Source organism: Sus scrofa, chromosome 17 (assembly GCF_054392235.1).
Source record: "Sus scrofa isolate SSC_HxYL_T2T_F1_AM1 chromosome 17, Sscrofa_HxYL_maternal_Yorkshire_Landrace_v2.0, whole genome shotgun sequence".
Taxonomy (NCBI): domain Eukaryota; kingdom Metazoa; phylum Chordata; class Mammalia; order Artiodactyla; family Suidae; genus Sus; species Sus scrofa.
Window position 1 is genome coordinate 44,643,599 of NC_139399.1, and position 15,428 is coordinate 44,659,026.

At 45.9% G+C, this 15,428-nt stretch overlaps 1 protein-coding gene and 1 long non-coding RNA gene across 3 annotated transcripts in view; one reads left to right on the top strand and one right to left on the bottom strand.

Annotated features, from left to right (window-relative positions):
- The window catches only part of LOC146395264 (uncharacterized), a 624,884-nt gene that overhangs the window by 112,723 nt on the left and 496,733 nt on the right, over positions 1–15,428 (bottom strand). The gene's annotated exons all lie outside the window — the stretch shown is intronic.
- On the top strand, positions 10,907–11,618 carry LOC100514137 (small ribosomal subunit protein uS8-like). 2 transcript variants are annotated; one of them, XM_013985244.3, is made up of 2 exons: positions 10,907–11,048; positions 11,321–11,618. In XM_013985244.3, exons 1-2 carry the CDS (start codon positions 10,907–10,909, stop codon positions 11,542–11,544), a joined length of 366 nt encoding a protein of 121 aa, XP_013840698.1. In that variant the 3' UTR covers positions 11,545–11,618. The 2 variants fall into 2 exon arrangements, with proteins under 2 accessions (XP_013840698.1, XP_084860403.1); XM_085004277.1 differs by having other exon boundaries at positions 10,907–11,039.

Here is a 15,428-nt window from a genome sequence, read left to right on the forward strand (position 1 = left end):
CTTAATCGCTCTGAGCCTCCTCTGGAAAAAGATAAAAGTCCTTGGTTCCCAAGGCGGTTCTGAGGATTAACTGAGATAACGCCTTCAACTCCAGCCAGGCAGGCTCAGCATGAGCTCTTGGGTTGCTATGGTTAATAATAATCATTATTATTATTACCAGGGGGACCTTGGGGGGAGCAAACGGAAGGATGTATGCAAATCCCACCGCACAAAGTCTGGCACCCAGGAGACCTCCACAGAAGCTCCTAACCTCCCCTGTCCTCCACCCCGCCTCCACGCACCCTAGGTCACTGGAGATGCACCTCCCTGGCATCCTCCACTGGCCTCCCAGGCCCTCCTGCTCCCTGTAGACCTCTTCTGAGACCGAGAAGTTGCCCCGGCAGCTGGCGGGGTTGGGGGAGAGAGCTGAGTGTGCAGAGAGGAGGGTTCTGACCAGGCCCCCCGCCCATTGTCTGAGGCTGCCGGCCCGCCAGCCAGCTGATGTCCTGGGTCCCCGACAGCAGCTGGCCCGCCCCACCCCCACTCAACACTCCCTCCTCCCAGGTCCCTCCCTGTCACTCAGCCTCAACCCCCACCTGCCCGCAGCCTAGAAAGAGTCGGGGTGTGACCAGAGGGTCTGAGCTTTTGTCCCCCAAATCGTAGACTGATTTGCATTCCTTTAGCAATTTGCACACCGCATTCATTTGTAGAGACTAGACTCCTGCAAAGCCAGCAGGGTCCTCGGGTTTAGTTTCTCTGTGAGGAGTTTTGAAAGGTGATTTTGGATGTCCCTTTCAGCCTTCAACACTTCCTCTTTCAAGGACTTTCACCACTCAAATTTTCCCTCATCTGCAAATTGGGTACATGAACACCTTTCCTATTCAGTGGTTGTGGGGAGCAAAAAAGGAGACGCTTGCAATGTACCTGGCACAGAGCATGTGCCCAACAGATGACAGTTGTTATTGCTTAAACCTATTATCATCCTCATGCCCTCCGGAGCCAACTGTTAAAACCTGTCCCATCCCTTAAATTAGCCACTAGGCATGTGTGGTTATTTAAATTAAAATTAACTACAATTAATTAAATTGGAGCAGTTTCTGTTGTGGCTCAGCGGGTTAAGAACCCGACATAGTGTCTGCGAGGATGCGGGTTGGATCCCTGACCTCACACAGTGGGTTAAGCATCCCACTTTGCTGCAAGCTGCAGCGTAGATGCCGCTCAGATCCGGTGTTGCTATGGCTGGTGGCGTAGGTGGGCAGCTGCAGCTCCAATCTGACCCCTAGCCTGGGAACTTCCATATGCTGCACGTGTGGCCCTAAAAAAATAAAAATAAAAATAAATTGGAGGTTTATCCACATTTTAAGTGCTCGATAGCCACATGTTCTAGCGGCTGTCGTCCTGAGCACCCCAGATATCAAACATCCCCTTTATCAAAGAAAGTGGTATTAGACTCTGACGCAAACCCTCTAATCCCCTGAGCTTTTCTTCCTTTCCCTAATAGGGCTCTTCCTTCAGCAGTATCTCCCCACCCCCATCAAGGTAATGGCCAGGGTGAGTGGGTGTTCTTTTGTTCTCTGCACCTGGGCAGGAGGGTGGAGAACAGGTGTGGAGCTGTGCCCTGGAGCACCGAGGGGGTGGGCGCAGTTGTCCTTGCAGTAAAGCAAACAGCTGCACCCAGCTCTGTCCCAGCCACCAGCCTGAGCCTCCGTGGGCCCGGATGTGGATGAGGAAGGAGAGGCACCGGATTTTCTGTCCTCACCGTCTCCCAGAGGTGGTTTAGGGTCACAGAACATATCTGAGCCTGAAGAGTTTCCAGCACAGCTGACACCTGGGGAAGGTGCGCCAGATGGGAGGCCCAGAGTGGAGGGGAGGGGAAGGTTAGCAACCTCTCAATGCCAAGGCTCAGCTATACCAGAGACTGAAAGGCATAAATAGCACATTCAGACTGCTTCCAACTAGGTGCATCCACTGTTGTCTCCCCTCACCCCTGGAGTTTAACAGCCGCAGCAAAATATGTATATCTCCATGTGATTGTCTATTGGCATTCCAAAATTAACATTCCTAAACCTGAGCTCACTTTTGCCCCCATGATATGTCTGCTCATCCGCAGCTGTCTCTATCCTAGGGGACGACTGCCCCATCTTTCCAGCTGTTCCACCTAAAACTTCGAGTCAACATTGACCCTTCTCTTTCCCGTACCCTACAAAGGTACAGGCTTCAAAATATCTCAAATCCAACCCCTTCTCACCATCCCCACGGCTTGCCAGCACTCAGGTCTGAGCCACCAGGGTCTCTGGCAGCTTCCTATCTTTGCCTTCCCCAGTATACTCCTCATGCCACAGGCATGAAGATCAAATCGCTTTGTGCAAAACTGTCTGGTGGCTCTGAAATCCACTCAGAACAAACTCTACTTCTTTACTGTGGCCTACTGGGCCCACTTATCTGGCCCTAGTCCCAGTACCCAGCCACATACTGAGTGATGTCTCTTTTGTGCCATGCACGCTCCTGCCTCAGAGCCTTTGCTCGTGCTACCCTCCACCCAGAGCACTCTTTGCTTATGGCAGCTCTCTTACCTTCTCAGATCTCAGGAAGATAAAAACCCTATTTGAAGAAGACTTTCTTTGTTACCTCATATAAAACAACTCTCACACTGCCCCCCGCCCCCCCCTTTGTCTTTTTTTTTCAGCGCACCTATCACAGTGTCTATTTATTTACTTGCCCACCGTCAGTCATTGTCAGCATCGCTACATAAGAATAACGACTTCGGAGTTCTCCTGTGGTGCCGAAGGTTAAGGATCCTGCATTGTTGCTGCAGCTGTTCTGGTCAAGGCTGTGGTGTGAGTTCCATCCTTGACCCAGGAACTTCCCCATGCAGCAGCACACAGTCCAAAAAAAAAAAAAAAAACACAGCGGCTTCACAGCTCCTGCTGTGGCGCAACGGGATTGGCAATGTCTTGGGAGTAATGGGACTCGGGTTAAATCCCCAGCCTGGCACAGTGGGTTAAGGATGCGGCCTTGCCACAACTTCAGCTTAGGTCCAGACTCTGATCCAATCCCTGGCCTGAGAGCTCTATATGCACAGAGCAGCCAAAAAAAAAAAAAGAACAGCAGCTTCATAGGGCAGGGATTTGTCTGTCTTTTTCACTGCTGGTATCTCTAATTCTCAGGACGTGCTTGGCACATGGTGGGTGCTCAATAAAGAAAAGAGGGAAGAATAGGCTCTGTGCTAGGAACCACACTAAGCATCTAATACGGTTATTTCACCTAATATCCATAGCCCTAAGGAGAGTACTGTTATCGCCTGACTCTGCAGTTGGGGAAGTGAGGTGGAGGCAAGGATTTGCCCGAAATTAGTAACAGTCTTAAAGCGTGTCTCTTGTATCACCAATTCTTTTTTTTTTTTTTTTTTTTAATTGGAGGGGACTACATCATATTTTATTTTTATTTTATTTTATTTTTGTTGTTGTTGCTATTTCTTGGGCCGCACCCGCGGCATATGGAGGTTCCCAGGCCAGGGGTCGAATCGGAGCTGTAGCCACCGGCCTACGCCAGAGCCACAGCAACGCGGGATCCGAGCCGCATCTGCAAACTACACCACAGCTCACGGCAATGCTGGATCGTTAACCCACTGAGCAAGGGCAGGGATCGAACCTGCAACCTCATGGTTCCTAGTCGGATTCGTTCACCACTGCGCCACAACGGGAACTCCATTGTATCACCAATTCTGACTGTCAGAACTGAAAGTCAGGGAGCTGTTGGAGACCAAAATCTTTATTTTTTTTATTTTTTTGTCTTTTCCTGGGGCCGCTCCCGCGGCATATGGAGGTTCCCAGGCTAGGGGTCTAATTGGAGCTGTAGCCACTGGCCTACACCAGAGCCACAGCCACGTGGGATCCAAGCCGTGTCTGCGACCTACACCAAGGCTCACGGCAACGCCAGACCCTTGACCCACTGAGCAAGGCCAAGGATCGAACACGCAACCTCATGGTTCCTAGTCAGATTCATTAACCACTGAGCTACGACGGGAACTCCTTTTTTTTTTTTTTTTAAATTGAAGTATAGTTGATTTACAATATTGTGTTAGTTTCAGGTGTGCAGCAAAATGATTTGGTTATACATATATGTGTATAACCAAATATATATGTATATGTATAACCAAATATATATGTATGTATATGTATGTATATATATTTATCCTTTTTTCAATTCCTTTTCATTACAAGTTTATTACAAGATATTGAATATAGTTCCCCGTGCTATATAGCAAATCCTTGTTTATCTATTTTATATACGGTGGTGTTCATCTGTTATGCCCCTACTCCCAATTTATCCCTCCTCACCCTCTTATAGGAGTGGAATTCTGAGTGCCCCAGGGGATTCCATCGCATAGGCAGGATGTCTGAGACCCTCTGCTCTGTGAGTGGGCAGCTCTCAATAGATGAAACCTTTTACACATTCTCAGAGGAGGCTCTAAATCTCTGGATTTGTCACTGAAAACACTTTATTTGCATTCCCTAGCCTCAGGCTGGACATCCCTTCCCAGGGTCTCCAAGCAGCAACCCAGCCCACCACCCTCCACCCAAGCCTGAACCAGCTGAAAGAGAGTGTGATTGGAAGGTCTGAAAAGCTTTGTGGATGGCACAGGAGAAGACGTGAGAGGAAGTGGGGCACACAAGGTAGGACTTTATAGGCTCTAGTTGGAAGTCTGCATGTTATTTTAAGCATGTTGAGGAGTCTTAGAGATGTTTGTTATTTTTTGGTTTTGTTTTTAATTTTTAATTGAGGAAAAACATACAGAGCACAAATAAATCGTAAAGGTGAATTTCCCCAAGCTGAGCATACCCGTGTGACTGTGATCATCCAGACCAAGAATCAGAGTGTCACCACCCAAGAAGCTTTCTTCTGGGATTGCCAACTCAGTCACTGACCCTCCCTACCCCAAGAGTCACCACTGTCCTAACTTCTAACAATATAGATTGGTTTTACTTATTCTTGGATTTTTTTTTTTTTTTTTTTTTTTTTTTTTGCCATGCTTGCGGCATGCAGAAGTTCCTGGGCCAGGGAATGAACCTGTGCCACACAGTAGACCAAGCCATAACAGTGACAACCCTGGATCCTTAACTTGCTAAGCCACCAGAGAACTCTTTCTTGGGATTTTATATATACATGGAATCACACAGTATATACTCTTTTGTGTCTGGCTTCTTTCACCCAACATTAGGCAAGATCTATCTCTGCTGTCTTTATAGCAATAGTTTATTTATTGCCCTTGCTATGCAGGATTCCATTGTACGAACATAGCTCAGTTTATCCTTCTGTTGACAGACACTTGGGAACTTACTGGTTTGGGCTTTTGTAAATAATGCTCGTATAAATAATTGTTCACAGCCTTGAATACCATGATAAGTTGACTAGTTTCTGGCAGTTAATGAGCAGCCAGTGAGGATATAAAGGATGCTAGAGAGTGGGTAGGGAAACTAAATAAGAGGTGACCTGTGGTCAGATCTTCCAACTCAAAGGACACTAGGGAAAGGAGAACCTTAGGGGCAGGGGAGCTAATTAGGAGAATGTTGCAATATGCAAAATGCAGTGTGCGTTCCAGCAAGCATGACATATTTCATAATATAATGTCTAAAAAGAGACCAAAATAAATAAGTAAGGAGGTGATGAGAATTTCATCTGGACAGTAGAAGTGAGTGTGAGGAGGAAGGCGTGGAATCGCATTTATTGGTGAAGTCAATGGGATGGTGATTGGCCTTGACAGTGGAGCTGAGCAAGCCTCTGTCTCCTTGCCTGCAGGGCAGGAGGTACACTACTTTGGCATGGCTTTCACTTTTCCTATTGGGCACTTCTGAGTCTTGTGAATTTACTTACCCATCAGGGAGTGATATTGGCCATTAGCCATCTACCATATTTTCATCTACAAATTTAGAAATGTTGTAAAATAATCTTAATACTCAATGTTAGGAGATGAGCATGCTCAGCCATTACTGGTCGAAAAATGATCTGGTAAAACTGAGACTGTTTTTATTATTTGACCCAACAATTCTATTCTGAAAAACCTACTCTAAGAATCAGAAAATTGGAAAATAAAGAAGCAGAAAAGTGGCCTAGTGGGTTGGAGATCCAGCATTGTCACTGCTGTAGCACAGGTTTGATCCCTGGCCCAGGAAATTTGGCATGCCGCATGGGTGCAGCCAAAAAAAAAAAAAAAAAAAAAAAAAGGAAAAGACTCATGCACGGTGGTGTTCAGTGTTCAATAAGGCTTTTTTTTTTTTTTTTTTTTAATGGCCACACCTGTGGCATATGAAATTCCTGGGCCAGGGATTGAATCCAAGCCATAGCTGTGACCCAAGCCACAACTGTGGCAATGATGGATCCTTTAACCCACTGCGCTAGGCTGGGGATTGAACCCAAGTCTCCACAGCTACCAAAGCCAATGCAGTGACATTCTTAACCCACTGCACCACAGCAGGAACTCCAGTAAGGCATAATTCGTAATAGAAAAAATAAAAAGAAGAATCCCTAATCACTATTCACATTGGAGTTTACCAAAAGTAGACTATTATAAGATCTTCCATTAAAGTGATGTTTATGGGGTTTTTTTTGGTTTTTTTGTTTTTGTCTTTTTGCTATTTCTTGGGCTGCTCCCTCGGCATATGGAGGTTCCCAGGCTAGGGGTCTAATCGGAGCTGTAGCCACCGGCCTACGCCAGAGCCACAGCAACGAAGATCCGAGCCACATCTGCAACCTACACCACAGCTCATGGCAACGCCGGATCGTTAACCCACTGAGCAAGGGCAGGGACCGAACCCGCAACCTCATGGTTTCTAGTCGGATTCGTTAACCACTGTGCCACGACGGGAACTCCTAAAGTGATGTTTATGAATAATTTTTAGTGACATGAAAAATTGGTGATGTATGTAATAGCAGAAATAGGCAGGCTGCAGAAATGCATTAACGGTATGGTCTCAATTATGTAAATATACCCATGAACAGAAAAAAGTTGAGAAGGCCATACAGCAAAATGGTGAGAACAATATATTTTTCAGTGTTAAGAACTGAGTGGTTTTCCTTTTCTTCCTGATCTTGTTAAAAGGTACACAAATCCTTCAACATGAGTTTGCTTACATTCCTCTCAATCATAAACAATGATGAATTTTAATAGTTTAATTCAGTTTGTTCATCTCTCCCTCTGGGGGCTCTTGGGCTCTTCAGCCTCCTGTGGAAGAAAAGCCTTGCTTATTAGAAAAGTCCCAGTCATGCCAAATATTTCTATGGTGCACAGACAGGCTTTCTAAAGTTCAATAAGCATTTCAGGCTCCTGTTTACCCAACAAAGATCATATACCTTTAAATCGCTTCCCTGCACTGACTGTCATCTGCCAGGCTTTGTGTTTATCCTACATTAGCGGAAGGGCATGGCCAGGGCAGATGGCAGGCAGCGAGCACTTCTCCCTGCCACCCATCTTAATCCTCTTCTGTCACTAAAGAAAAACAATCCATTTGGTTTGGAAAAGAAGCAGCCAGGGTCCCCTGCAATTTCCTTATGTCTACTGAGTCTATGATTCCTTAAGACGGTTGTGCAAAGAATGTCAGAATTCAATTCTGTCACTTGAGACTAAGCTTCTCACTCTGGCAAACTGGACGCTAAGTCCCTTAACCTTTCTGAGTTTCAGTTCTCCTGGCTGGAAAATGGAGCTGCCGTAAGCTGAGCTCAAATTCAGTTCCTAAGGCACCTGGCCCTGTCTCTGTCTGACTCTTCAATGTTAGTGTACCTGACCCTGTGGGCCTTAGTAACCACAGGATACTGGCTGATGCTTTATGGGTCTGACGTGTTTCAAGAGGGCCTCTCTCCCCACCTTCGACACACACACACACACACACACACTCCACCATGGACTAAACAAGGATGATAAAGAAAAAGAAAAGGTGGTGAGCCTGTGGAGACTGATTTATTATCTCTACGTTTGAAAGCCAACAGAACTTGAGAAACCTACGTTTAAAGCCAGGCCTTCCCAATGTCTTCAGCAAGAAAGTTTTATTTTGTTTTTTATTTGTCATTTTTGTCTTTTCTAGGGCCACACCCACAGCATATGGAAGTTCCCAGGTTAGAGGTCCAATCAGAGCTGTAGCTACTGGCCTACACCACAGCCACTGCAACTCAGGATCCGAGCCACATCTGTGACCTATACCACAGCTCACAGCAACGCCGGATCCTTGACCCACTGAGCGAGGCCAGGGATCGAACCGGCAACCTCATGGTTCCTAGTCGGATTCGTTCACTACTGCGCCACGACGGGAACTCCGAAAGTTTTATTTTAAAAACCGGTAGAGGCTGGAGTTCCTGTCGTGGTGCAGTGGTTAACGAATCCAACTAGGAACCATGAGGTTGCCGGTTCGATCCCTGGCCTCACTCAGTGGGTCAAGGATCCGGCATTGCCGTGAGTTGTGGTCCCAGATGAGGCTTGGATCTGGCATTGCTGTGGCTGTGGTGTAGGCCCGCCCACAGCTATAGCTCCGATTAGACCCCTAACCTGGGAACCTCCATATGCCACGGGAGTGGCTCTAGAAAAGGCAAAAAGACAAACAAACAAAAAACCAGTAGAGGGATTTCCCGCTGTGGTGTAGTGGGTCAAGGATCTGGCATTGCCAGAGCTATGGCGCAAGTTGCAGCCACAGCTCAGATTCCATCTCTGACCAGAGGAACTTCCATATGCCATGGGTGTGGCCAAAAAAGAAAAACAAAAAACAAGCAAAAAAACAGTAAAACATGGTGTTTCTCAAACAATGGCAATAAAAAGAAAGGCAAACCAGGAGTTCCCATTGTGGCTCAGTGGGTTAGGAACCTGACCTGACTAGCATCCATGAGGATGTGGGTTTGATCCCTGGCCTCACTCAGTTGCTTAAGGATCCAGTGTTGTTGCAAGCTGCAGCATGGGTCACAGATGCAGCTCAGATCACGAGCTGCTGTGGCTATGTCACAGGCCTGCAGCTGCAGCTCCGATTTGACCTCTCACCTGGGAACTTCCATATGCTGCAGGTACGACCTTAAAAAAAAAAAAAAAAGGCAAACCACTGATAGATACAACATAGATGAATCTCGAAATCATAATCCTAACTGAAAGAAGCCAGAGAGGAGAGTACGTGCTGTACGAGTGTATATACAAGCAATTCAAGAAAAAGTAAGCTAATGCATAATGACAGAAAGCAGACCAGTAGTTCCATGGGCCCAGGTGCAGATGGAAGGATGGATTGCAAAGGAATAGGAAGAAGCACATAAGGGTGATGAAAGTGTTCTTTGTCTTGATAGTGCTGGTGATTTCAACGGTATATACAACCAAAAATTCATCAAATGGGGCACTTGGAATTGATATGGTTCTTTGTATATGAAGTACAACTCAAAAAGTTGATTTAAAGAAACAAATTTTTTTTTTTTTTTTGGTCTTTTTAGGGCCGCACCCTCGACATTTGGGGATTCCCCGGGCTAGGGGTCAAATCAGGAGCTATAGCTCCTGGGCTATGCCACAGCCACAGCAACGCCAGATCTGAGCTGTGTCTGCGACCTACACCACAACTCACAGCAACCAAATCCTGTAACCCACTGAGTGAGGCCAGGGATTGAACCTGCATCCTCATGGATGCTAGTCAGATTCGTTTCAGCTGAGCCACAGTGGGAACTCCAAAAAGTTGATTTTTATTTTTATTTTTTTTGTCTCAACTGCAGCATGTGGGAGGTTCCCAGGCCAGAGATTGATCCCACACCACAGTTGCAGTCTGTGCCACAGCTACAGCAACTCAGGATCCTTACCAGCTGTGCCACATGGGAACTTGCAATTGGTTTTTTTTTTTTTTGTCTTTTTGCCATTTCTTGGGCCGCTCCCGCGGCATATGGAGGTTCCCAGGCTAGGGGTCCAATCGGAGCTGTAGCCACCAGCCTATGCCAGAGCCACAGCAACGCAGGATCCGAGCCACGTCTGCAACCTACACCACAGCTCACGGCAACGCCAGATCGTCAACCCACTGAGCAAGGGCAGGGATCGAACCCGCAACCTCGTGGTTCCTAGTCGGATTCGTTAACCACTGCACCACGACGGGAACTCCTGCAATTGGTTTTTAATTCATTCTTTTTTTTTTTTTTTCTGTCTACACCCTTGGCATATAGAAGTTCCTGGGCCAGGGATCGAATCCATGCCACAACAGCAATTCCAGCCATTGCAGCGACAACACCGAGTCTTTAACCAACTGCTCCACAAGAGAACTCCCCCCACCAATTTTTTTTTTTCTTTTTAGGGCTGCATCTGTGGCACATGGAAATTTCCGAGCTGGAGGTCGAATCGGAGCTGCAGCATCAGGCTTACACCCCAGCTCACCGCCATGCCGGACCCTTAACCCGCTGAGTGAGGTCAGGGATTGAACACTCATGGATACTAGCTGGCTTCTTAACCCACTGAGCAAGAATGGGAACTCCCCCCCAAAAAAAATTTTTTTTTTTTTGTCTCATTTTGCTATTTCTTGGGCCGCACCCGCGGCATATGGAGGTTCCCAGGCTAGGGGTCTAATTGGAGCTGTAGCCACCAGCCTACGCCAGAGCCACAGCAACACGGGATCCGAGCCGCGTCTGCAACCTACACCACAGCTCATGGCAACGCCGGATCGTTAACCCACTGAGCAAGGGCAGGGACCGAACCCGCAACCTCATGGTTCCTAGTTGGATTCGTTAACCACTGCGCCACGACGGGAACTCCCAAAATTGTTTTTTAAAAGAGCAATCATAAGAGCTGGAGAGTACAGGATGAGGGTGACTGCTCTTAAGTATGGGAATTTTTACTCCAATATAAAATAAATATTTTTACAAAAGTTTGGAGGTTTTCTTTGGGTTGATGAAAATGTTCTAGCTCTTTCCACCATCTTTCCGTGCCCCCATAATGGTACACATGAATGTCCTGACTGATGCCCTCGAGAGCATCAACAATTCTGAAAAGAGAGGCAAACGCCAGGTTCTTACTAGGCTCTGCTTCAAAGTCATCGTTAGGTTTCTAACTGTGATGATGAAACATGGTTACATTGGCAAATTTGTTGTTGTTGTTGTTTTGCCTTTTTTTTTTTTTTTTTTTTAGGGCCACACCCTCGGCATATGGAGATTCCCAGCCTAAGGGTCCAATTGGAGCTACAGTTGCCAGCCTACACCACAGCTACAGCAAAGTGGAGTCTCAGCCACATCAGCTACCTACACCACAGCTCACGGCAACACTGGATCCCCAACCCACTGATCGAGGCCAGGGATGGAACCTGCAACCTCATGGTTCCTAGTTGGATTCCTTTCCACTGTGCTACCACAGGAACTCCCATTGGCAAATTTGAAATCATGGATGATCCTAGAGCTAGGAAAATTGTTGTGAACCTCACAGGCAGACTAAATAAGTGTGGAGTTATCAGCCCCAGGTTTGATGGGCAACTCAAAGATCTAGAAAAATGGCAGAATAAGCTGCTCCCATCCTGTCAGTTTGGGTTCATTGTATTGACAACCTCAGCTGGCATCATGCACCACGAAGAAGCAAGATGAAAACACACAGGAGGGAAAATCCTTGGATTCTTTTTCTAGGAATGTAATACATACGTGCAAATAAAATGGCTCAGTGGACTCTGAAAAAAATAAAATAAAATGTTCTAAAATTAGATTCTGGTGTTGCTTGCACAACTCTGTGATATACTGAAACCACTGAATTGTACGCTCTATTTTTTTTTTAATTGTACACTTTAAATGTAAGTGTATGACATAGGAATCATATTTCAATAGAGCTGTTAAATAAAATACAATCATATAGCTACAGTGATAGAAGTTGGAATAATGGTGACCTCTAGGTGGAGTGTTGACTGAAACAGAACATTATAGAGCCTTCTAGGCTAATAGAAAATGAGTGTCATCTTGATATGAGTGGTGGTTACAAGGTGTTAAGCCTGAAACAATTCATCAAGCTGTATGCTTGAAATTTGTGTATTTTGCTATACATGTTTGCGTATAGAAGTTCCTGGGCCAGAGATCGAACCCTTGCCACAACAGTGACAATGCCAGATCCTTAACCACTAGGCCACCCAGGAACTCCTCCTTTCAGTTTTATCAGTTTTTCTTCATGTATTTTGAAGAACTATAATGAGGTACACACACATTTAAGTTTGTTATGTCTTCCTGGTGAACTGATCCTTTCATTTTTTTTTTTTTTTTGATCCTTTCATTTTTATGAAATGTCCTTGTTTGTTCCCAGTAATACTCCTTGTTCTTACTTCAATCTTTAAAAGCTTGAAAAAAAAGCATTTTTGGGGAGTTCCCATCATGGCTCAGTGGTTAACGAATCCAACTAGGAACGATGAAGTTGCGGGTTCGATCTCTGGCCTTGTTTAGTGAGTTAGGGATCCGGCATTGCCGTGAGCTGTGGTATAGGTAGCCGACAAGGCTCAGATTCTGCATTGCTGTGGCTCTGGCATAGGCCAGCAGCTGTAGCTCCAATTTGACCCCTGCCTGGGAACCTCCACATGCCGCAGGAATGGTCCTGGAAAAAAGGAAAAAACAAAACAAAAAAAAGGAAAAAAGCATTTTTTGGGGGTAAGAAAATAGAAAAATAAGCAATACCTATGAAGAGGCACCTAGAAATGGCTTGTGTATACACATGAAGTGCTGTGCATTTGTGAGAGATTGTTACTCAAAAAAAGGAAGGCAGGAGTTCCCTTCATGGCTCATTGGTTGACTATCCTGACTAGGATCCGTGAGGATGTGGGTTCGATCCCTGGCCTCACTAAGTGGATTAAGTATCCAGCATTGTTGTTGCTGCAGCATAGGCTGGCAGCTGTAGTTCTGATTTGACTCCTAGCCTGGGAACTTCCATATGCTGTGCGGCTCTAAAAAGATTAAAAAAAAAAAAAAAAAAAGGAAGGCAATGGGGCAGGTTGGATATGAAGGGACTTTTTTTTTTTCCTTTTTATGGCCACACCTGTGGCATATGGAAGTTCCCTGGACCAGGAGTAGAATCGGAGCTGCAGCTACCTGTCTACAGCCTCAGCAACACCTGATCTGAGCCACATCTGCGACCTGCGATGCAGCATATGGCAACCCTGCATCCTTAACCCACTGCTTGAGGCCAGCGATCAAACCCAAATCCTCACAGAGACAATGTCGGGTCCTTAACCTGCTGAGCCACAACAGGAACTCTGGAAGGGACTTTTGAAGCCATTGTGATAAATGGCGCTTTCCTTTCTGGCATTCCCCATAGCCAATCCTCTGACAAAACTAGGTTTTGAAGATTAATGCTATCTTAGATGTGTTCTAGTGGTTAGGATTCTCGCTTTCACCACTGCTGCCTGGTTTTAGTCCTTGGTCTGGGAACTGAGATCCCACATCAAGCCACTGTATGCTGCAGTCAAAAAAAAAAAAAAAAAGAAAGAAAGAAAGAAAGAAAGAAAGAAAGAAAGAGAAAAAGAAAAGAAGAATACCTTGAATCTTTTCACACCTCCAGTGGATATCTGTCTTGAGTTCTCATCTGTGACAGCCTCCTAATTCTTTTTTTTTTTTTTTAATTTTAAAAAAATTTTTGTCTTTTTAGGGCCATATCAGTGGCATGTGGAGGTTCCCAGGCTAGGGGTCTAATCAGAGCTATAGCCACTGACCTACACCACAGCCACAGCAATGACGGATCTGAGCCAAGTGGGACTTACACCACGGCTCACAGCAATGCCAGATCCTTAACTCACTGAGCAAGGCCAGGGGTCGAACACACATCCTCATGGATGCTAGTTGGGATCATTAACTGCTGAGTCATGATGGGAATTCCGACAGCCTCCTAATTCTATAATCCATTCTCCCCATAGAAGATAGAGGCGTATTTTCAAAATGTAATTATATCAGGCTACTTTCCTGTTCCAAATCCTGCAAATTCTTCTGTTGGTCTTTCTCTAAAATTCTCATAATTTTTCCCGGGCAGCAAAGTCCTGAAATATCTGGTTCTGCATCCCCTCTTGGCCTCATTCCCTACTATTCTTCCTCTCAGCCACAAAGCTCCAGTCAGACCAAGCTCCTTGTGCCTTATGCCCAGAAAGTTTATTTCCTTCTCAGGGCCTTTGCACTTGCCATTCCCTCTCCCTGGAAGACAGTTCCCCCAGATATTCCCATGGCTGGACCTCTCACATCATTACGGTCCTACCCATCCACTGTAAAATGTCAATCCCCACACCTCTGGTACCATCTCTCTTTCCCTTACTCTGTTTTTTTTTTTTTTCTTCTTTTGTCTTTTTAGGGCTGCACCCTCGCCATCTGTAACCCCCAAGCTAAGGGTCGAATCAGAGCTGCAGCTGCTGGCCACAGCCACAGCAATGCCAGATCAGAGCCGAATCTGCAACCTGGGCTGCAGTTTGGGGCAACACCTGATCCTTAACCCACCTGGTGAGGCCAGGGATCGAATCCACATCCTCATGGATACTAGTTGGGATCCTAATCCACTGAACCATGATGGGAACATCCTCTGTTTTTGTCTTTGACATTAAATTTTATTTTTACTTATTTGTCTATTTCCACAGAGTAACGACACGCAGGTAGCAACATTCTCTTATTGACCACTGTATCGTAGCACAAAGCTTGACACAAGAAATGTGCTTAATAAATACTTGTTTAACAAATACACGATGAATTTAAAGAATACATCCTCCCTTTCCTGGTGATCCTTCTATGATGCCCAAGGGCATAGAATGGGGAAAGGGGTAAAGGGGACCAGCCAGAAAGACCCTTATTTGCACTCCCACAGACCCCTGTTCCTACCTCCACTTGAATATTTTTCTTATTTATTTACTTATTTATTTTTTGTCTTTTTAGGGCCGCACCTGCGGTATATGTAGGATCCCAGGCTAGGGGTCGAATTGGGGCTATGGCTGCTGGCCTAGGCCACAGCCACAGCAACGCAGGATCCAAGCCGCATGCAATGCCGGATCCGTAACCCACTGAGCGAGGCCAGGAATCGAACCCGAAACCTCATGATTCCTAGTTGGATTCATTTCCGCTGCACCATGACAGGAACTCCACTTCTGCCGGGGACCAGCCCCGGCGGTCAGGGGATGTCCCGAAGAGGAGGGGCGGCAGGCCCAGGAATAACGGAGGCGCACACACTCTCGAGTAGTGGTCAAGCAGTCTCAAATTTATCGGTGAACAGTGGCAACTTATACAGGAAAAAATTTAAGCTTACATCGGCAGTAAAAGATCAATATCTTGAAATGTTTCCAGAGTTACAGATTAAATGTAAAGATTAAGAAGCACATGTTCCAAAAACTATACATTAAATAAGGGGCATGATCTGTGTAAAATATACCCTAAACCCATTAAAGAGTAAACAAGCAGAAAGCTAGAGGCACATACAGGTCACAAACAACCTTGTAAATGTCATGTACACCTCACTGTCCTTTAACACA